Source organism: Barbus barbus (assembly GCF_936440315.1).
Source record: "Barbus barbus genome assembly, chromosome: 29".
NCBI lineage: Eukaryota > Metazoa > Chordata > Actinopteri > Cypriniformes > Cyprinidae > Barbus > Barbus barbus.
In genome coordinates, this window is record NC_136757.1 from 13,850,289 (window position 1) to 13,874,893 (window position 24,605).

Here is a 24,605-nt window from a genome sequence, read left to right on the forward strand (position 1 = left end):
TTTGAGCACACAGAACATTTTACTTTGGTCTAGTCAAACAATCCTTCAATAAATAGGTTTTGTTTGAAAGTAAACATATTGACTGTGGTCATCCAAAGTCCAGGGACAGGATACAGTGGCGCTTATGGGATGATGAACTAAACGGGATGTCATCAGTGCACGTAGCTTATCATTGAGACAGAGACAGTGATATGTTATGGTGAGTAATATTTGCAGAATAGGCTTTCACAGATGCAGTGAATGACTTGGGTTAATGACCCAGTAGCTGCACACAAGTTGGAGCACAGACTTTAGCACTTTGATTAAAGTTCGACTTTTTTTGCTTTTATGTATATATACTCTTTTAATGTTTATTAAGCTATTATTTAACTGCTGTGGATGAAAATATTGCCTTATTGCCTTTGGAGTGCATGGTTTCTTGGAAAAGTGTGATGTGGAGAACAAGTCCATGGTGTCATTTTTCATTTTTATAAAGTTTTAAACTAATGAAAGGGCTATTAATTCCTGCCATAATGCCAAGATGTTCCAACAAAGATGTGCTAGAACTTATGACATAAAAGTTATTTATTTTCATCAGACTATGTGCAAAAATCTTTAATTATTCCAACATGTTGCCTTGTGAAACATGTCCTGCCCGAGCCAACCCAGTCTCATGAGAAAACGCAACTATTTTATGTTTTGGTGAATTTGTATGAATTTGTAAGATTTTTAGAAAAAGGAAAAAAAAACTAAGCATGAAGGTCCACAGTGGGGCGTAAGCAGATTTTAATTAAAAAGTATGAATTCACCACTATTAGTTGCAAATTTTCAGGAGATTGCATTGTCCAAGGCAATTAATGGAGTTTTTAAACACCATATGAGATCATAATGGGCAGCAAGAGTTTTCTACACAGCAGGCGTCGCATGTTAAGGAAAATGCTCTAGCTATGCACTAGCTATGCTTCATGAAACAGATAATTTGCCATGGATATTTTCCACAATTGAGTGTTTGATGGGTGGTGCCGTTGTGATTCTGGGTGTCAATTGTTCAAATGATGCGGCATTAAAAATATGTTTTTGCATAAAAACAAATTCCTTGGGACAGAAATCTGGAAACCCTATTGAGTGGGCTGTCCATCTGTCTTTTTTCATGCTGTCTGCCCTGACTACGGTCTCTACAGAGGTGCTCTGAGGACAGGCTGCAGTTTGATTGAGAACAGAAGTAAATGTCTTGAGTTATGACTTCGGACAGGGGCCATATTTGTGGGCTTTTTTTGTGAGGGAGGTCTGGCAAGCATGACTCTTCAGTTTTGGCTGGAATTTCAAAGACATGATGATGTCTTATGGAGGAGAGAGTGAACTGGCAGTGCTTCAGGCCTGTGCTGTCAAAGTCATGTGTTTATGCTAATGTGTCTCTAATAAATCAGATGTGCGTGGATCAACTCACTCAACTCGCTCTGGACCAAGCATATGGGGGTTCATGATAGAAGTGTAATGATACAAGGCTGCTAATTTCAACTATTAACAACATGCAGATTTGTTGTGCTTCAAAAATTACTGATGACTGCTGATAGATTTGATATCACTCAATGATTGTGTCATGTGGTTACAATATTTAGATGTGCTAAATTCTTGGATAAGAGTCCCTTGAGGACGCAAGCTGTTATTGAGTTTATTAGCCTTTTATTCTCTATTTAATTCTAAGAGTTGTGGAATTATCAAAGGCCTGATGTTTTGGCAGCACTTTAAAGAGAGTTAAGTGTTTACTAAATTTTCAAAAATATTAGCATGTTCTTTTTTAGCACTACCCAGAACATATTTTAATAATAATAATAATAATAATAACATTTATTATAATTCACTATATACATATATATATACACGTATATATACATATGTACTGTATATGGAACATTATGGTAATGATATAATAATAATTAATTATTATTATCATGACTAATAATAAGTGCTGTTATTAATTATAGATTAATAATGCAATTTATTATAATTACTAACATTATTATATTAATAATTATATAATTGTTATTCATAATATTCAAATAACTTCATAAACAGAATTTAATTAGTAAAATATAAATGACAATATAGTCAATGAAATGAATAATGATAATAATAATAATAATATAATTATTATTAATAATTGTAATTAAAAAATAACATGTAGTAATAATAATAATAATAATAATTATTATTATTATTATCATTATTATGCTTCTGCATTTTGACACAATAAAAGTAATAATCAGGCGATTAAAACAAAATGCATTATGAAAATGTTAATATTACACTGCTATTATTTATATGAATAATAATAAACTATAATAATTGTTACGTATACTATTATATAAATTAGTTTTTGTCTTAATTTTATTGTCTAACTGTAAAGTTTATAGCATATATTCTCATCTGAGTATGAATGGTTGTTACTCATTTTGGGTATAATTAATGCAAAAAATACAACACATGAACATGATAATAAATAAATTACTTTACCATTTGGCTTCCCATCTGTTTGTGCTATTTATCGGTAGACCTAACATTGAAATATCAAAGAGCCCTTCAGATTACAATAATCACAATATGTGCTGCAGTCCCAAGAAGCTTGGATCTTAACGCAATCCTGCTGTACTACAATGACCAAGGCAAAGTTGGTTCAAGGGGATTGCCCTCTAAATAAATAAATAAGCAAACAGAAGTGCCGAAGACTTCAGAGCAATCGGTGCATACACAGGAAACAGTCGGAAGCACAAATAAATTCTTGGAAGTTGTCTATTTTTCCTCCTCTAACAATATGTTCACTGAGGAGCAAGCCACTGTACCGCTGAAGCCATGTTTTCTGCAGAGCATGCTGTTTTGCTTTTGAAAGCGTAGTGATTATGTTGGCTTGTTGATTCCTTAATTCTCCCTGCACCGTTCTGTATGCCATTACCCTCACACTACACAGGGGCCGCTGTGAGCGCTCCGCAACCTGAGAGTCTGCTGCTGTGACTCAGGGAGTTTCAGACACAGGCGGAGCCCCTTTTGGGCTCAAGTTTATTTACGCTAGACAGGGAGAGAGCTGAGCCCGAAGAGAAAGTAGAACAGCAGAGGACAGCAAATTTTTCCGTTACATAAGGCAGTGGTTGGCTCTTTTTGTTCAGAAAAAGTCCAGTTGCCAAATGGAGAGCAGAACCGCAGGGCCGTTCACATGAAACTTTTTCCACAAGGAACGTGCACCCATAAAACAATTCCTCTGTATCTGCAGGCATGTTTAAACCTTCTGTGGTCTGCAGATTCAGCATAATGGATGTAGAAATATGAGAGACAAATGTTAAATGTTTGGTTGATAGATTTTGAGGGATAGCAATGTGGACTGTTTTGTTTGTGGTAATAAAACTAGATGCTCACTAGAGCATCTCTAGTCAGTCAAAGTATAATAATATAATATAATAACAATATAAAATTGTATTTATTTATCTAATGCTGTACTTTGACATAATATATATATTTATTTTTATACATTTATTTATGTGGTAAAATACCCAATAAAGAATTGATTTAGTAGATTAACTCAAGTAATGGCCTCATTATTATGTTATTAGGGAGGATTACGGTCATTATCGCAGATTCACTTGACATAAATCTGCTGTAATTCAGCCTGAGGGTCTGGATTTGTGTTCACTGAACATCAAAGAGATGTTGTGCTAATAATGGTCTTAGACAGGGCAGTTGGAGGCCAGCATTTGTTTATGGCTCTTTGCACAGGTTTGACATTACATTTGGAAAAACAATAATTTGCATGTTAGCAAATGGCAATAGGCACTTATCTGTCATTATTGATGCCTCTGTCTGGATGTTGATGTGCAAATCTGCCATTATATTCTATATAATGTGGTTTCAAATGCTTCCCTCTATACATTATCTGAGTACTGTGAGTTTGTGTTAAGTGTGCACTTGCAACGTATTGAGTTTCTCATTCGCCTTTCTGTACACTCCGTGTGTGTGTGTGTGTGTGTGCGCGTGCGTTCTTTGCAGTTATTTTTAACACCAGTTTACATTCTGCTGTAAGTGTCTGCTGCCTTCGACCTTTTTGTTCATCCTCAAGACTGTTTTGCTGTGACCACAGACAATTGCTGGCGTAAACAACAAGACCTAAATAAATAATTATATTTTATGTGTATATAATCAAATATTGAATATTATATAGAATAGTAATATTCAGTTTTATTGAAATATAAAATAGAATATTATGAATTTTGATGCTTTTGCTACCTTTATGAATCTTGAAAGCTTTAGCCCTATTCATTGTAATTGAATGGAAAAAAGGGACCTGGACATTATTCAAAATTTCTCAATTTTTTCAATGTTGGGTGATCTGTTGCTTTATATAGGGCCCTATGATTTCTGCGATGCAGAAAACGTGGACGGAATCGCGGAATCCAGTCATAAAAATGGAATTTACTGTATAACGTGGAATGTCACGGAATTTGTCAAAGTTTGGATGAATTAATCAAAAGTAGGTCATTACACTTAAATTAAATCGTGATATGGACTATTTTCTGTGTGTCTCTTTATGAATGAATGGCGCAGACACGCAGTTTTGTTTACTACACACACACTGAAGTGTACGGTACTAATAATAATAATAATAATAATAATAATAAATTGTTAAAAATATTTTTTTAAGGAATAATCACACAGTATTTCTTTCATGTTTTAATTTTTATAATGTTAAAATGTAAAATGTTTGCAAAAAACTAAGTTGTTTTATTATTTGATTAAAAGATAAATTAAATTACTGTTTTGTGCCTTCATTTGAAAACTTGAGAAAATTAAATACACAACACAGAATTTCTGGGAAAAAAACAAAGCATATCATTATATGCTTAAACATTAAGATTTGTTCTCATGGATTTGTTCAATTACTAAAGTAGTCAAACCTGTTCATTAGAAGGGGGTGACCCAATACTTTTGGCAATATAGTGTATGTATATGTAGATGTCTCATTAGCAACAGTTTCTATGGGGTGCGATACATAAGCTATCCGCCACTTTTGGAATGATCTGCGAACCTTTGAGCGCATTGACTGTGTGCATCTACAACAGCAAGTTATACACTTGTATTTTTCTTTCAATATTCATTGATTATTATGGTGAATGACGTCAAGTTGACCGTTCCGAGATGGCGGATGCGTCTACGTATCTGGAGCGGTCAAATAGGGGATCTACACATATCTATGGTGTTACCCCCTGCATATTTTATTTGTGCGTGACATGATTTACACACAGCGTGTGTCTTCTGCAGGTCATGCTTACCATTTTGTTCATAAAAGCTGAAATGTGCCCAGATGTCGGTTTTTGAAATAGTTGGAGCATTTTTAATTACGTGCACTCGCGTCTCACCTCCCTCTGCCATTTTATAATACCGCGACAAAGCACGTATGTGACAAATGACGTCAGAAAAGCGTCAGTACATTATAACCGGTTATGGTCTATTACTGAACCGATACCGAATCGTCCTCGTCTGCATCGCAATGCATCATAGAAATGATTAATTTTGACACCCCTAATATGTAATAGGGCCCTAAAAATTTTAGTTATTTTGTTACACTTTTAATATATTGATGTTAAATTGTATAAGTTTCATGATTTTAATTAATTAGACATGCTAAATTTAACCATTAAAAAGGGAGTCCAGAAAAAAAATGGAATCCAGAAAAATTAAAATGGAAAAAATGGAGTTCAGAAAAAAATTTAGTGGAATTTGGGAAAAAATTTAATGGATTTCATAGGGCCTTATTTATAGGAAGTGTGTGTCTCTAACATAGGATCATCTCTCTCACTCTTCTCCATAACCGCTGCCCGTCCTCTTTGCCCCCCTTTCAGCATAATGTTTTTTTTTTAAATGACAAAGAAGAGCAGGTGGTGCACGTGCTGGACTGTCAGTGAGTATTTTTATGTGCTGGTCTGTAAGACCGATGTTAGTCTGACCCAGCCGCTGACACAAATTCTCATGCTCAGCACAGTTCTGGAAACACCAACAGCTCTTATGTTCTCATAATGTCAGTCTCTCAACCATTTTCCTCATATATAGGTGGAATTTGAGCGGTGCCAAAGCCAAAATCGTGTTATCAGTGTTTGCTTGAGTAGACTGATATCTGATTACTAAAAACACTGGAGTCTCTTTAAAAATATTCTGAGATTTGCCAGAGCAAAACAAATTTGCAACGTTCTGTGTGCTTGTAGTAGCTATATAAATCTGTTAAGAGCAGAAAATTATAGTATTAAGTGAATGCTTTCTTTTCAATAGTAAACACAGATCAGCATGACGAATGGATTTTCAAGTCTCACAAGTGCTTTAGTGCAGGCTATGTGTTATGGTGTATTATGATTTACCAGTAATAAACATTGAAAGCATTGAAAGGGCCACCCCAGATGACCCTGCAGGAATGGATCTTTCTTAGAGACCTTCTTCCCTTGGGACTTTAATCAGGCATAATTTGGAAAGAACTTCCTTTGGATGGTTTCCAAGGGAAAGTCTGGACCCATTAGATATTACCAACGCAAGCAAATCATGACTTTCTTACACTTAAGCCCATTTCTATATGTTGGGTGCTTATCATGCAGGGTGTATTTTTTAAGCTAAGGGACTAATTTGCATAAAGGTTATTTACTCAGAGTTGTTTGCTGCTGTAGTTCTTGCTCTCTTGAAAATTAATTGATTATTTTAATTGTGTTTTGGACTAAATATTGAACCACTTTAGATGCGGTTATGCCGTGGGTCAGAGGGCTTTTCAAATGTGCTCATTAGTGACTGAATGTGTGTGTGTGATTGGTAATTAGTTTTGAGGGACTAGGAGAATGAAAATTGCATAATAACTGCTGTCATATTTTGTGCTCATTATTTGGCTTGTTTATTAACCAAGTTGACCTCTTGTTGCTTAAGTCAGAAAAATGAGTTTTAAAAATATATTTTTTAAAGTGTTTCTGGCAACAACAGCGATGGTAAACTTGTTTCTACTTCACCCTTTAAGTCAAAATTTTAATTGAACACCTAAAGCAAAATGTTGAGCTCTTATAGTCTTTCAAATAAAAAGACCCCATTTGTGTAGCTCTTTACCCATTAATAGCCCATTGACGTAATGAATTATCCAATCACAAACTTTTTATTTCAATGAAGAGAAGCTTTCTGTGTTCTTTCATAATTCAGGCTTTCGGAGCAAATGAAGGTAAAAGAAGCAGTAAATGGTATGGTATGAGCTTCTTTTATATGTTTGCCATATGAAGGAAGACAATCATGAGCTCTAGATTTATGTTAAGCTATGTTGTTTGTTTATTCATTATTTACTTCTAAATAAGTTGTAAAGCATACTGGTTAAAATGTTTGTGGAACCAATTACTGTTGAATAAATTAAAAAAACAAAACATCCAGCTATCTGGATGGTAAATGGATGATCGTAATCATGTTCTGTCTCTCTGTGATAAAGGCTTGGAATCCCTGTCTGGTAATGAACGCATCCATATGCTAATGGGACATAATGTTCTCGTGCTGTTTTTCTTAGAAAGGCTAGGATTTTTTTTGATTACTCGCTTTGTGATGTTTCCAGATAGCTTGAGGTGTCCAAGTGACCTCCTCACACCAAACACATAGAAATTCAAACAGCATTTTCTGCTCTTTTGAAGGAAACTGTTGGCAGATGATGAGACTCATGTCACATATTTTTTCCTGGGATTTATACCCATGCACATTCACCCAAAGACTATCAATAGGAAATATTCCTTGCATGTTTTCATGTTTGTTTATAGAACCACACAAACATTTATAATGCAATGGTAAATGTGCCAGCTATAGCAGTTTTCAGCTGTCAGTAGGCTGTAAACCGTAAACTGTACTATATATAATTACCATTTAACAAGTTTGGGTCGATAAAATGTTTTTCAAAAAAATCTGAAAGAATTCTTGTATTCTTACCAAGGCTGCATTTATTTGAGCCATAGTATAGTAAAAAAGTAATATTGTGAAGTATTATTACAATTAAAAAAAGTTTCCTATTTTAATGTATTTTTTAAATATTGTGTATTCCTGCCATGGCAAAGCTGAATTTTAAGCAGCCATTACTCCAGTCTTCACTGTCACATGATATGTCAGAAATCATTATGATATGCTGATTATAAATGATAAAGACAAAACCTTGATACATTTTTTCCCAGTGTTCTTTGATGAATGGAAAGTTCATAAAAATAAAGATAAACAGAATTGATTTGAAATAGAAAGATTTTGTAACATAATGCATCCTTTGCTGAATAAAATTTATTTTTAAAATACTGGCCCCATACTTTTGAATGGTAATGTATTTATATAGAATGTCTTGATGTATGATTGGCTTATTATTTTTACTTTATGTAGTAATTGTTTAAGGTTCTGTGTTTGAAATGCTCAGTTAGAGTACTCAACACTAAATGTGAATAAAAATTGTGCTTCAATCTGCAAGGAGTTTGTAGCCTATTAATGTAAGACATAATTTATTAATTTATAAATTCTTTAACAAAATGAGCTGCTGTTTTTAGAAGGTTTGTTATTTAAAAACCTCAGTGGTTAGCTGTTTCTCTATTTAAAGACAACTAAATGAAGCAAAGCCGTGTTGTCAAAGTAACATTCTGATTTAAATTAAGTGCCACTAATGTGACGTACAGCTTCATAGTGCTTACTTTAGGTGCTTCAGTGTCAGTAGGGCACAGTGATGCTCACTGTCAAATGAGTTTCACATGGTTCCAGAATGACTCACAACTGTAACAGCATACATACAGAAGCTCACAAGCTCTTATGTAAGTGCTCTCATAAGTGCACGTGTAACCGACACATGCTATCTGACAGTCTCTTAGCTTCGCTGAAGTATGCACTTTCTTCTGATTCTGCTATTAAACTGTCGTCTTTGCAGCAAATGAGCTGGAAAAGATGGGGCGTCTGCTCAGCAGCTCATAACCCTGAGCCAATCGAGACATTTGCTGGACAGCCCCTGATAAAGGTGCTTTTTCGAGTTATCGCAATCCATCAAGATTTAATTGCTGAAATGTAGCCTATTTATTCAGAAGTTTGCGGCTTGCTGAAGTGGAAAGCATTTGTCATGGCTTTCTGTCTGGGCTGGTATCCTAGTTACCGGTGGTCTGTCTTTGCGGGAAGCTGAGTAAACATCATGTTTTTCATTCGTGGGAAACCTTCACCCACACAAGCTGTAGCTTTATTTAAGTTTCCAAGCAGGAGGTGTGTGCATAAGCAACTGCATGTTCATTTATTATTCATAAGTGCCTGAAATTGAGTGGGGGGGGGGGGGGGTTAACAGAATCACATGAAGCATTTTAGCCTCACGACTCGCAAAATCAGTGTTAACATTTTAACTGAAAAAAACGAATGCATATTGCATTCCATTAATGATTTTTAACATCTCTTGTGTAGGAATCGTTGGTCAGTACAGGTCCAAAATATTCACGCCTGCAGAACTACATACGCAGATTAGTATTCCACAGCTCTGCCAAACATCTGAATGATAGATGAGCTCTATTTTGCGCAAGTACTTTGGCTCAAAAGTTTCAACTCATAGTTCCAACTTCATGCACAAAAACTGCATAACTCACTGCTTGTATAATTATCAAAAAAGAGATTGTGGTGAAACGCCCCACAAACAATTTGCATTCTCTGCTTAATATTATGGGAGGTTGTTTTGTAGCAAAGAAAGAAAAAAACAAGAAATTATATTCAGTTTTTGCACAAAAGCAGCTGGTTTTATACTTTATAGTTTACCTTATCAAAAGCGTAGCCAAAGCACATTAGTAATTTTTCCCACTTGTACCACATTAGATTTGTTCATGATAAAAAGTTTCCCAAACTGACATCTAACACAGTTGAAAATGGTCCCAAAGTTGAAATTTGGCCTTTTTACAGATGCTTTTGCAACGTTTTTTGAGAGCAAATTGTGTGTGCTCGAAGACCGTTGTACTGTTTTTTTGCCCCCTTTCTAGCACCAAACCAAATATTGACCAGGAGCAATTTAGTGGTGATAATGTCCCTATCTTTTCTGTCCCCATCCTTTCCGCAGTGGCCCACAAATCATCTGTTCATCTCAGACCTAATCGCTTCCATAGCAGGCTCTTTTATTGCACATGCCAGAATTTCGAGGGGGAGGGAGTAGCAATAACAGAGTGTTGGGAGTCAGAAAGGGGAAGAGAGAGAGAGAGAGTTCTAGACACTGAGGAAATCCAGACTAAAGCTTTAGTGTCTATTAGTGATTGTTTAGGTAGCTCTGTGTCGTTCTCATATACTGTTACTTTTTAATACGTGTTACACAAAAGGAGCATTATGAAAAATTTTAATGCAATTCTTTTGCATACAACAACAGTTTTATGTGCCATTTTGAGATTTTATTTGAGAGCAGCAGATATTTTTATTAAATGATGACTAAGAATGGCTGAAAGATATTTTTTCTTTAATTGGCTAATATAAAAATTCTGTACTATTTAAATAAATTTAATCTGTATAAATTAAAAATAAAACACTAAAATCTCAAATCAGCCATTGTAAATTCTATAAGCGAATTTATGCATTATTATAATAGAGTATGAAGTATTTATATTCATTTTGATATTTGCTAAAGATTACAGAGTTATTGAGTGATTGTATTTAAAAAAAACCTTAAGTGGGCATTAGATAATGGGAAACTGTCCAGGAACAAAAACTTGAGGAAATTTAAATATTTAGGATTATTATTGGATTCTCAACTTTCTTTTAAAAAAACGTGAAGTGGTAAATATAGCGAAATTTAATCTAGCGAATTTCAGATTTATCAGAAATAGTTTGAGCAACGAAGCTGCAGTTCTATTCATGAATTCAATGATTATTCCTCATATCACATATTGCATGACTGCCTGGACTCAAACATGTAGGTCTTTTCTTAAACCAGTTGAAATTATTTATAAACAAACCCTTAAGGTCTTGGATAAAAAGCCAAACAATTTTCACCATTGTAGCATATCAACTAAGTTTTCTATTTTAAGTTGGGAACATTTTATTCAATTTGCTGATTTGGTACTTATTTTTAAGATTATAAATGGTTTTGCTCCACCTGTTTTTAAGAATTACATAGATCAGATAACAGGATGATATACACGTGCCGGTATTAGAGGTGATTGTAATGTGCCATTAAGAAGAACTATCTCTTGCTTTTAGAGGAACACATGAGTGGAATAGACTCCCAGTAGAGCTGAAAGAATTAAAACATTTAACAGGTGTGTTTACGTTTTATGTGTATGTGAATGCGTGCTTGTGAACTCACACACTTAAGCCAGTGGAAATCCCTTCCCCACACGATCAGTCCTGACCAGTGTCACCGTGGTGCAGTTTTGTGGCGCTCAGCAGCTGTGGGACGGGGGAAATACATCTTGTTGTCACTAGACAAGGGGCTGGACGAAGGAGAACGGGAAAAAAATTGGTGTGTAGAGGATCTTCAGCAGAAACATTACTTCAGAGTAAATTTGATTTTTTAACGGCCCTCTCCATCCCCAAAGCCGCTATTAATTTAACCTGGATTTACTCTTACAGTTACAATTTAGAAAGGGATAAAATAAAAACAGCCATAGAAAATCCTGATACCTTTAGCGGATCTGGTGCCTTGTGCAAGCTCTGCTGATTTATACTGCAGTTAGGAAAGGAGCAGAGAAATAGAGGACGAGAAATCAATTGCACCCTCCAAGGCTTATTTATGGCTGCGCAAAAGCAGAGGACAGAGAGGACAGCTGGTAAACTTGGCACCAGAGGAGCTCAACTGCAGAGGACAGAGCTGACAATGAGCCAAAAGATAACATACTGTACATAAAGTACATACAGTGTATAATAAGAATAATTTATGTATTTATTTGTCTATTTAAATAATAACATATACATGCTGTTCATTCATTTTATAGCCTGTTCAATTTTCTCTTCCTGCTTCAGATCCAAGCAGAGGACCTCATTTTACAGGCTGCCGCTCCAGAGAGCAGGAGACCTTCCGTTGCTGGTGGAGCGCTGGGATCTTCCAGAACCTCACTGAGCCTGGAGCTCTCAGGGTCTTCTACCAGACAAAAAAGTAAGAGACAAATACTGAAAGACACCAACTACCTTAAGGTTTTAAAAAGACAGGGCGGAGGAGGATACTTTTCATTTAAACAAAAGCTGTTCCTCCTGCCAAGATGCAGACCTTGTACTGTCACATGTGCAGAAAAAGACAAGGCAAAATTGAGAGATTAAAGTTACACAGGAGCATGAGAAGACACCGTTTAAACTATGTGATTAATGAATTAAGTGTGTTAAATTCCTAAACAGTATTCAGGGTCTAGAAGACTACAAATCAGCCAATTTTATAATATAATATAATTAGAAATTTTAGAAAAGTGTTTTTAATACTTTATTTTATTTAATATTTAATAAGTCTCTTATTGTACTCAATACATTTTTTATTTTATATTCAATATTGTCAATGTTGAAAACATTGTTTCTTGAGTAGCAAATCAGTATATTACAATGATTTCTGAAGACTTGCATAATGGCTGCAGAAAAATCAGCTTTACCATCCCAGAAATATATTACAATTTAAAATATATCAAAAAAAGAAAACAGTTCTTTAAAATTGTTTGTTCTTTAAAATTTTAAAGAAAGTTCATCACAATAGTATTACTTTTATTACTGTACTTTTATTACTGAAAGGTAGTAAGATCATAATTAAAATAGTTCATGTGACAAACGTGGTTCAACCATAAAAAATTAAATACCAAAAATATCTTAATTTGTGTACCGAAGATGAACGAAGGTCTTACAGGTTTGGAACAACATGTGGGTAAGAAATTAATGACCGAACTTTCATTATTGGGTGAACTATGCCTTTAATTATTTTGTGTTGTAAAAAATTAATTGCTAAAAATATGAGTACATTAATTATGAAGTCATAAAAACTGCAAATATATTTACCAATAAATCCATGCAGTGCAATGTACTGAGGTGACTAATATTTGTATACATCTAATAACATTGTTTTCTTTATTGACTGGCATATAGTGCCCTCGCTGAGTGGCAGGAGTGTCCAGACTATACACGTACTGTGAAAAACGAGTGCTACTTCAACAAGACCTTCACACACATCTGGACCTCCTACTGCATCCAGCTGCGCTCAGTTCGTCAGAACATAACCTATGACGAGGCCTGCTTTACAGTGGAGAACATAGGTGAGTTAATAGCTGTGAAACTGCTCCATGAAGGTTTATACACAGTTACAGAATGATCTACGTTGGAGGTCTGACTTCAAATGTTTTGTGACTTTCCAGTGCATCCTGACCCACCAATTGGGCTGAACTGGACTCTACTGAATGTGAGCCGCTCAGGGTTGCACTTTGACATCCTTGTGCGCTGGGCTCCGCCTCCATCAGCAGATGTGCAGATGGGCTGGATGAGCCTGGTGTACCAGGTTCAGTACCGGGTCAGAAACGCCTCCCACTGGGAAATGGTATGTCCTAAAAATGTTTCTAGGCAGTTATTAAAGTAACAATATTGTGTGTGGGAGAGACTCATTTTGATTATTAGCCATACACATGACTTACAGTCACAGATATGATTTGCTTTGAACTTTCACCCAGCTTCTGAATTTGCAACACTATAAGAAAAGTAGTGTAATGAAAACTGTAAAATTGTTATAAAATTTTATAAAATGTTCTTGCTTTAAATAGTCAGATGATGTGGCAAAGTGATATTGCAACTATAATGCAGTCAACAAACTTGGAACTATCTATCTATCTATCTATCTATCTATCTATCTATCTATCTATCTGTCTGTCTGTCTGTCTATTTAGAGCAAATACTGTAGTGTCCCAGTAAAAGGTTATTAAAGCATGCGTAATTACACAAATGCTGCTTAAATAATATATCATTCATATTAATATATTAAAACTAACCTTGGTTACACTTTATTTTACTGTGTCTTTGTTACAATGTAATTTGTAGCATTTGGACCAATCAGACACACAATTTTGCATTTGATTTAACAAATCAATTAGTTATTAGATTAACAAATAGTCACAGACCCCCCACCCAATACACATACTGGGTGCAAGTCTGTCTGTCAATGACTTCAGGTCCCCGGTTCCATGGCAACCGATTTGATAACACTAGTTTCATTCTCAAAGGAATGCGGGCAGAGCAACACTCTGCACAAAGAGACATTATGCCATAAAAATGGACTCTTCTCTAATTAATTAAAAGAAAAACCTTTCTTTGAATGAACACACATATCTTTAGGTCATTGTGTATATTATTACGGTTCTTGTATATGTTTTTGTGTATTGTATCCTGTTTTGTGCATGCTTATGATAGAACACAAGTTAATATTACCTCATGTATATCATGTTTGGTCTCTATCAATTCGTCTTCGGATGATCTAATTGAGAGTGTATATTATATGTCGATACCTATGCAACATATAAGTGTTCTAAGAATCTTTAATCTTTAAATAGTTTGTATATCAACTTCCAGTCCGGTTCATATGCAAATTACCATGCATGGAGACAAAGAGTCGTAAACTTTCTCTCCAAAAGTTCAAGTCACCGTAGGCTCTTTGACTTCCCAGAGGTGTGACCTCTATAGCAGATAAAGCTCTCACCTAAGTGACCCCCTGCAGTCTGCGGTTCTGTTAGATTCTGAGAAGATGATGACATGAGCTAGAACTCTTCTGGACCCAGAAGAGTTTATTCCAGGCCTTGCGACCTTGACTTTCCATTCAACAAAGGATCCTCGGATCTCAGTAGATCTCTTTCTTAGCTCTTTTTCACTTTCTACCCTTTCACTCTTCAACCCGGAAGAACGTGATCGGGAATCCAAAACCTTGAAACCATTAAGACTTTCATCTGAGACTGCATTCCGGACATTCGTCATGACCAAATGCATTGCAAGTATTGTACATTTAACTAAACGAAACAGGTTATTAGTACAAGTTATAGATTCCGTTATAAACGGCGCTGATGGTTTTACTCAGGTGGTTAAATGACTATTTCCATAACTGCATTCTCTGGTTTTCCTGATGGTTTCATCCATCAACTCTCATTTGCCCTTTCCCATGTATGAGTGATTGTACGTATGTATGTTTGTTTGTTAGACTAGTTTGCGTTAGTGTTTAGTTAATAAAACTCTTGTGCACAAATTACATGAGTTTCTGATTCTGCCTGGCAAATTAATGTCCCTTTACGATTTTTGATCCTTACAACATGCTCTAATGTATTAATACTTAGGAAAGTATTTTCTGTGGCCAAGAAAATACCCTTTCTTAGAGTTGATATGAACTTGCACTGAATGTTCACTGGACGGACAGATCAGTTGATGGCAATTTAATTCTGCTACAGTTATTACTGTCAGCCGATATAAATAATTGTAATTAATCATAATTAATTGTAATTATTTATATACAATTCCCTTTTGAGCTATATAAATTGTAAAAAATTATACATTTAAGTACTAAGTAATATTAATAAACTACATGTACTGTACTTACTATATGGTTAGGATGTGGGTTTGGTTTAGGGTTAGTTGCATGTAATTATGCATAATGTTTTGTTATTACAATAGTACGCACAGTACATTTAACTTGTAAAAAAGGGCATCATAAATTAAGTGTTACCCTAACCTTTAACATTTTTATCAGCCAGTGAGGATTAAAATTGAGCAGTGCTGTGGCATGAAATAATGTAAACCTAGTGAATCCATCTTTAAAAGTAAGTTTGTGGAGTTCATCAGACCATCACAGAACATTCTGTAGCTGTTTTGATCTTCCTCTCTCGGTGTACTCCCAGGCATTGTGGTGGAGGTAATTGGCTATACCACGCTATTTATTGTATTCTGAGAAATACAATTTTGTGTTGGAGACACATTATAAGCCAGTATTCATCTACTCTTTCTAAAAGGGTCACCGCTGGTCCAAAGCAGTCATATGTGCTCTGTAATTCCGGCTTGGTTCTGGGAGATCTTTGCATCTGGCAGGATTTTCAGGGGTTCTCTCGGTTTACGCTCCCCGATAGCCACGTTTCCCCGGCCCGCCCAGCGGTCCTGCCCAGACTGAGCAGACACACGAAAAACCACACTGAGCCACATGTTAAATCACTGCTGTATGTTGGCAGGCCTGAATAGATCAGAGGGGAATGATTCACTGTAGCATTTATTCCTATAGGCCCTCTGCTGAGGTCACATACAAGTACATTCGCTTTTTGGTGTCCTCAAGAGAGTTTCAGATATAAACTTTAAGGATTATTTTTAGTGAGGTTCTTGATAGTTATTCTCTTTGTGGGTTAAAATGAAGCTAGATATAAAAAAGTAATGTTACGAAGCAAGGCTTGGAGAAAAACAAATAAATAATATTGTTGAGGAAAGCCCCTCAAAGGAAGATGGTTAAAAGTCATTATGTTATTAAATATGCATTGAAAAAGTGGCTTTAAATATGGTTTTATTTCCATATCATTGGCCTACAGTCCACTGTAATCCTTTTTGCAATTTGTCAACTAATCTGTTTACCATTTCACAACACATTAAATTGACAGCCCTGGAGAAAATGTACAGTTCTTTTCACATATTGATTTGTCTCTCCGAGTAAATGTAATGGCTCACAATTGCTCAATCCCTTGTTTTGTGCTTTTGCTTTTTCATCCTTTCTTATTGCAGCTGGACCTGGAGAGTGGCACACAGCAGTCCATCTACGGTTTGCATACTGACAAAGAGTATGAAGTCCGGGTGCGTTGCAAGATGTCAGCCTTTGACAACTTTGGAGAATTCAGTGACAGAATCATTGTGCATGTGGCACAGATACCAAGCAAAGGTTAGTCGACGCCGGAAACTTAACTTGTTGTTTGCACAAAGTTAAAGCAGCTGTGCAGCTCAACCATCAGGAATCAGTTAAGCAAATTGCTCCAGGGTAAGAAAAGACCATTTCTCTTTACACAGAATCAACGTTCCCGACGACATTGGTGTTGATTTTTGGAGTGATTGGAGTCGTGATTCTACTTGTCCTCCTCATCTTCTCTCAGCAGCAGAGGTGAGATACATTTTTTAAAACCCCTAAGGTGTATCTCACAAATATGGTAATATTTCAACCCCAAATAAAAGACTAAAAAATTAGATTAGAAATTTTATGCTACACAATGAAAATGAAGCCCCCTTTTTTTTAAATTTAAGGTTAAGATTTGAGAATTTTTTTTGTAATTAATTTTCATGTTAAGCAATAAACAGGGAATTGCTCTGTCTACACAAACTTGGAACAACACACAGTTACAAAGGCATCATTTGTTTCCACAGGTTGATGGTAATATTTTTACCACCTATTCCTGCACCTAAAATTAAAGGCATTGACCCAGAGCTGCTGAAGGTAATTCTGCATTAAGCATGTACAACTTTACATGAACATCTTTTTATACAAAGTGCATTTGTCTTGTTTTTGCAACTGCAAGTAATTATTATGTGTAATACAGTATATATAAAACAATCGTCACTTTTTAAACATTTAAAATAAAGGGATTAACAGTGTGCAGATCTTTTTTCTACTTTTTCTGATCACTTTTTGATCTTGCACCTGATCGAGATACTCTTGGATGTGCGTACCTTCTTCTTTTTTTTCATTTTTTTTTTTCATGTAATACAGTATAGCATGGAAAATGTATTGTCCACTGTGGTTTTTGCTGATAAATAAGACAGGATAAAAGATTTAAGAATTAGTGTCCGTTTTATTTTAATTTTTTGGAACGACAAAGACATTAAGCCTGGCATGTGCTCATCATAAAATACATTAAAGCAATTATCAGCAAAACAATGAGAGGTGAATACATGAATAAGAACATTACACAGAGCTTTACATAAGAATTATTTCACTGTTGCATTATAAAATTTGACTGAAAAGATTAAGCCTGTGTGCAAATCTAGCATGAACTGCAAAATGGCATGAATCACTGCAGAATTTGATTGTTTTGAAAAGCTCAGGGACTTGTTAATTAACCCTCATACTCCATTTTTAGAGTGTAGTGTAAGCAAGAAACAATTAAATCCCAAGAGCAATCCAGAAAAAAACACACCTATGCCCACATAAAAATCTAATGTTTGAAATACATATATATATGTTTTATTTAATTTAATTAAAATTAATTGTTTTTTTATTATTCATTAGCACTTATGTCTTATCTAATAACACCATATATTCTCTCTTTCACTGACAGAATGGAACGCTTGACCAGCTTAATTCTTTGCTGAGCAGTCAGGATATGTACAAGCCGGACTTCTACCACGAGGATCCATGGGTGGAGTTCATCCAGCTGGACCTTGATGACCCTGTAGAGAAGAATGAGAGTTCTGATACACAACATCTGCTGGGCTTGTCCCGTTTAGGCTCTTCTCACATCCTTAATTTCAAAAGCGAAGACGATTCGGGTCGTGCTAGCTGCTACGACCCAGAAATCCCAAATCCCGAGGACTTGGCTTCCCTTCTGCCTGGCCATTCTGGACGGGGAGATAACCACCCTCTGGTTTCCAGAAGCAGCTCATCCATCCTTGACCTTGGCGTCCAACAAACATCAGAAGTTGAGGAGACGCCCATTCAAACGCAACCCTCTGTGCCCAGCTGGGGTAACATGGACTTTTATGCCCAAGTAAGCGATTTCACACCAGCAGGAGGAGTGGTGCTTTCACCTGGACAACTGAACAACTCTCCGGAGAAAAAGAAGGAAGAAGAGAATGAGAAGAAGATACAATTCCAGGTGGTTTCCGATGGAGCCTACACCTCAGAGAACACAGCCAGGCAACTTTCCGCCGACATGCCGCCCAGCCCTGGTCCTGAGCAGGGGTACCAAACATTTCCAACCCAAGCTGTTGAGAGAAACCTCTGGAACGGGGAGTACCTGGTGTCCACCAGCGATTCCCAGACACCATACCTTCTTCCCGAAGCTCCTCCAGCCCCCATACTGCCTCCAGTGTCAGACTATACTGTAGTGCAGGAAGTGGACACCCAGCACAGCCTCCTCCTGAATCCTCCTTCCTCACAGCCCGCGATATGCCCTCACAGCCCAAACAAACACCTCCCAGCAATGCCAACCATGCCCATGGGGTACCTCACCCCAGACCTTCTGGGAAACCTGACCCCATGAAGGGACTAAAAAGCGCAAAATTCATGGTCTTGTTGTACCTTCTCGCTGCTGGAAACCAAAGTTGCATGAATGGCGCGACATGGGATGGAAATTCTGCACATGAATTTTCTCTGCTGTACGCTACAAAATGGAAGCTGAAAACGTTTCTTTTCTGTCAGCTGTTGCAGTAGTGCTACGCTAGCTCGCCAAGAGAGTATAAATGTGTTATCAATTTACAATCAGAAACGTCAGCTGGTTGCATGCAAAAAAAAAAAAATGACTACAGAAAAATGCTCGCTTGCTGTGTCTGAGAACCATTTTGAAAATGTGTTTATCTTATTACAAAGATGCAGATCAAAAGCTACAGTGGCATTGGGATGAAATAGATTCAATAAGATAAATTCAAACATATCTTTATACAAAATTGTTTACACACAAGTGAAAGACGTATCGCTTTACTGTGATTTCCTCAACCTGGATTTGCTCGTATATGGAAGATTAAATATATCCCATTGCATAATTTTAAGATTCCCAAAATATTTAGTTTTGTGGACGAGTGGATATTTTCTTGTCTTTTTAAGGGATCCTGCTTCTCCAGATTTATGGGAGCCGTTTTGAGCGCTGCATCTTTTCTGCACATTTTATCCTCTGCCAGATGGATAAACTCAGCAAATGAATTTTTTCAATATGCTAAAACACTAAAAAATGGGGTTGTGGTGCAGATGTGTGTTTTAGCATCACTATATATGACTGTAATATTTGAGATCATTACTAGAAAATGTTGAGACAAGTTTTTGTAATGATATTAGCCCACTGAACAAGGTGTTACCTTTACTTGTTCAAAAAGTGAAAAATGAACTTGTCTTTATTTGTATTAATGTATCCAGGGGAAAAGAAAGCACTTGTAGAGTCTTTGCTGTGCAATGCAAACTGTATGGCAAGTTTTCTTATGTGTTACCTTTGTACATGCAACAGTTTTATATGGAAGAATACACTATAAATGTATACATGCATTTACAATGGGAGTTACAGTACAGAATAGCTGAGAAATATGTGGCCATTTTTGGACTTGTTTTATTAGACAAAGTCTTGCCATTAAATAAGGCTATAATTCAGTGATGTCCTCTAGAAACAGCATACTCTTGTGCACCACGGCCTCTACACAGGGACAAAAGCTGCTGTTAACTACAGATATTTTATGAAATTATGCTTTATAATAGAAGAAATAATAACTGGAGAATTAAAAAATATATATTTTTTTTATTTACAGCCATAGACTGTTAAGAGTTCTCAAGACACGTATTGGAAACCCAGTCAGTGAATCTCTCACAGATGTAATTCTATGCTGTTGATAAGTTTGTACAGAAAAGGTATTGTTTGTTAAGTTGTATAGATGAGCTTATTTTGAGCACTTTGTGACTCTTACATGTTCTCTGTTTTTAGAGAAGCACAGTGGAGGTATATGATGGTGAACAAGGAGCCTTTGGATTACAAGCTCAATTGGTCCTGGGTTTGCCTATGATGCTTGAATACTGGGTCCTGACTTGTTTTAGGTGTCTGTTGTAGTTGCAGTGCCTTCCAAAAGCATTTGATTTTCTTCTGAATTTGAGGTTTATTTATTTGTGCCCCCAAAGTGTTTGATTTTTATTCTGATTTTGAGGTAAATTTATTTGTGCCCCAACCTTTTATCACTATATTAAAGGCATACAGACAGTTTGGCAAACCATTTGACACAATGAATTGCTCTTAATTATTAATATTGCATATTCCAACAGAAGCTAAAGGAACAGTTCAATAGTTAAATTCAATCTATATTTAAACAGATTCTTCAGGCAGATCTTAGCCTCATCGTTTACAAAAACAATAGGCCATGACTTTAAAGACCCGTAAAAGTCATCAATATGGCTTGTGCGCTATATTCTAAGTCTCCTGATGTCATTTGAAAGCTTTGTGTGATGAACAAACCAAAATCGAAGCTGTTATTCTGTGATAATGTTCAGCTCCATTTAGATTGGGTCAAGAACACTCTTAATAATAAAGATTCCAAAAGGGTATTTTTGCAGCGATGCCATAGAAGAACCATATTTGGTTCCCCAAAGAACCATTCAGTGAACAGTTCCTAAAAGAACCATTTTGAAGAATTTATAAAAAAAAAAAAAAATCTAAAGAACCTTTTTTTGACTATAAAGATCCTTTTCTGCATTTGAAAGGTTCCATGGATGTTCAAGGATCTTCATAGAACCATTGATGCCAATAAAGAACCTTTATTTTTAAGAGAGAAGTCAGTCAGTTGAACAATTCAGGAATGACTTGTATTGTCCAATTTGTACATTTAATCCAATCCTAATCCAAACAATTTGTTCATTTATCCGGTCTTTGAGTTCAGCTCACTGGCTCACTCATTCAGTCTCAGCAGTTCTTGAGGTCCGGACACTTATGGTAAGGCGCATACTATTTATTTTTTTTGGTGTTTCTGTTTTCCACAAAATAAAATAAGACCATACAGGTTAAGAACAACATGAGAGTGAGTAAATAATGACAGAATATTATGTTTTGGATGAACTGATCTTCGTAAATGACCTCCCATACTGTGCTATTCACAGACATCACAGAACAAGGCTGATCTTTCCCTGTTGATGTTCTGCCAGATCTGTCCAGATGCCATGAGCAGAACCTGCTTGTTTAGGGCAGACTTTGTGGTCAGTTTTTTCCTTAGTATGCGAAAGGTCTAAAATGTACTGTTATTTTTAACCTGCACGAAGGTTAACATCTCCTTAAATTCTTTATAGTCCACAATTAAATTCTGGAGTTAATCTCCGATCCACAGTTTTGTTTACGGAGAAAAATTCATTTAAATACAAAACATCTTTAAATTGCTTTTGGAGGGCAGTGTATGTGTTTTCATAATAACAGCTCAGGCTTATCAAGTGTATTGTTTGGTTTAATAACTTATTTAGTACAATTTGAGTGTTCTATTGAACTGCAGTAGAATGAAGTGCCATAATTATGATACTAAGCCTTTGTTATTGTGCGAGCACACAGATACACCTAAGACATATGGGACCAAAAACTGTTGAACAATGAGCCGGAGGGGATGCTGAAGCTCATATTAGAGAAATATGTAGTGTAGAGATTTGTGTAGAGATTTAAAAAAAATGGTACAGGAGAAAGTATTTAGATTTTTCTCATCTTGAGCTGGAGAAAAAAAAAAAAGTTAAAATATTTACTTTTATATTATGACATGCAGAAATATAAAGTATTTAATATAATATATATGATGTATTTCTGATATTATAAGACAGATTTTTAATGGCCTACACTCTATGTGCCTCCACACACACACACAACAGGACATAAGCTAAATCAGTAAGGATAAAGCATAAATGAGTAACGATTTCACTTGTGAAGTCCTGCTTATTATGTGTATATATGATTAATAGTAGGCCTATACATGATGTAGTCAATCTTAACACTGTGCTAAGCAATGTGCCATTCTTTTATATGTAAAGATATTGCCTTATTGAGAAATATCAAGTATTATACAACTCTTCTGCTGCTGCCATTGCTGTGAAACCAGCATGTTCATGTTTTAATGGAAATGTCTTAAGCTCCCATGATATGTGGTGTACGAAATGCATTTTAGCTTCTGCTGTATGTTGCGTTCCTGTAGCGCTGCTCCTCCCTTTCCTTCTCATGTAGCATTTTCTTATCAATCTCTGTCTTTTGCGAAATTCTTAAAATGCATAGGAAGTTAAATGCCTGTCTGTACATGCAAGTTGACAAATGCACATGATATATAGACATGCTAGTACATTTAATCTTCTGTACGCTTAGATATTTTTTGGAGCAGTTTTGTGCCAAATGATGTATTTGCCTTATGGATGCACACCGCTGAGCATTACTAGAGACATTATAAAGAACTTGATTCAGGTTTGTTATTGAAACATTTGTACGGTTTGTTATTTGGAATTGGTTGAATTCTTCATACCTCAAATGATCTTAATTTTCAGCATTTACTTTGTTCTGTTTTCTTCAATTTAATAAAGATAGCTTCAAACTATTAGATTATCTGTGGCCATATGCTGTTGGTTGTTTCATGTTTTATTTATAGACATGGACTGGACTGTTAAATTAATCTTGTTGCAATATTAGTATGTTGTTCTGGTTGAATGTGTGTACTGTGCGCTTGGGTATTACTGTGAAAATATATGTTTTGGCTTTCCAGACATCATTTCCCTCAAGGTGAGGACAGACTGGTAAAAAATAAACAGAAATAGCAATGAACACAAGATTGATTGGGAACAACAACTGAAAAAAGCCTCCAGCATGTGAACAGAATTCATTTATAAGCAAGCAATAGAAGTGGAGGACAAAGTGTTAGACTTGCATTATGGGCACCCAAGAGTCTACAATTATAAAGCAGTATACCATAAAATGAGTTCTACTAAACTTGTAGTCCAGAATATTGTTCCAGATAAGGAAAAGTGTAGTGCCTTTTTAGTGCCTTTCTACCTTTGGAGTGAATGGCAGGAAATGTATTTATGAAAATATAAATGATTAAATAAAATAAAAATTGTATTAATTATAAAATAAAATAATTGTAAAATAACACAATAATTGTATTAATTATAATTTTAAAAATACTATTTCAAATAAATGCTGTTCTTTTGAACTTTTGGTTCATTGAAGAATCCTGAAAAATTTCTCACGGTCAAAAATATTAAGCAGATAATAATAAGAAATGTTTCTTGAACACCAAATCAGCATATTAGAATGATTTCTGAAAGATCATGTGACACTGAAGACTGGCGTAATGATGCTGAAAATTCAGCTTTTCAATCACAGGAATAAATTATATATATAATATTTATATACAGTCAGGTCCATAAATATTGGGACATTGATACAATTCTAACATTTTTGGCTCTATACACCACCACAATGGATTTCAAATGAAACGAACAAGATGTGCTTTAACTGCAGACTGTCAGCTTTAATTTGAGGGTATTTACATCCAAATCAGGTGAACGGTGTAGGAATTACAACAGTTTGCATATGTGCCTCATACTTGTTAAGGGACCAAAAGTAATGGGGCAATTGGCTTCTCAGCTGTTCCATGGCCAGGTCTGTGTTATTCCCTCATTATCCCAATTACAATGAGCAGATAAAAGGTCCAGAGTTCATTTCAAGTGTGCTATTTGCATTTGGAATCTGTTGCTGTCAACTGTCAAGATGAGATCCAAAGAGCTGTCACTATCAGTGAAGCAAGCCATCATTAGGCTGAAAAAACAAAACAAACCCATCAGAGAGATAGCAAAAACATTAGGCGTGGCCAAAACAACTGTTTAGAACATTCTTAAAAAGAAGGAACGCACCGGTGAGCTCAGCAACACCAAAAGACCCGGAAGACCACGGAAAACAACTGTGGTGGATGACCGAAGAATTCTTTCCCTGGTGAAGAAA

The 24,605-nt window shown here is 35.7% G+C and overlaps 1 protein-coding gene across 1 annotated transcript in view; it reads left to right on the forward strand.

Annotated features, from left to right (window-relative positions):
* The window catches only part of LOC306848920 (growth hormone receptor-like), a 33,144-nt gene extending 12,277 nt beyond the window's left edge, over positions 1-20,867 (forward strand). Inside the window, exons 3-9 of the mRNA XM_079383711.1 lie at positions 11,962-12,094; positions 13,060-13,226; positions 13,326-13,504; positions 16,699-16,852; positions 16,978-17,068; positions 17,329-17,398; positions 18,240-20,867. Of these exons, the coding sequence (XP_079239837.1) occupies positions 11,962-12,094; positions 13,060-13,226; positions 13,326-13,504; positions 16,699-16,852; positions 16,978-17,068; positions 17,329-17,398; positions 18,240-19,163 (1,718 nt within the window). The 3' untranslated portion in view covers positions 19,164-20,867. The remainder of the gene's footprint in view (positions 1-11,961; positions 12,095-13,059; positions 13,227-13,325; positions 13,505-16,698; positions 16,853-16,977; positions 17,069-17,328; positions 17,399-18,239) is intronic.
* The last annotated feature ends 3,738 nt before the right edge of the window (positions 20,868-24,605 follow it).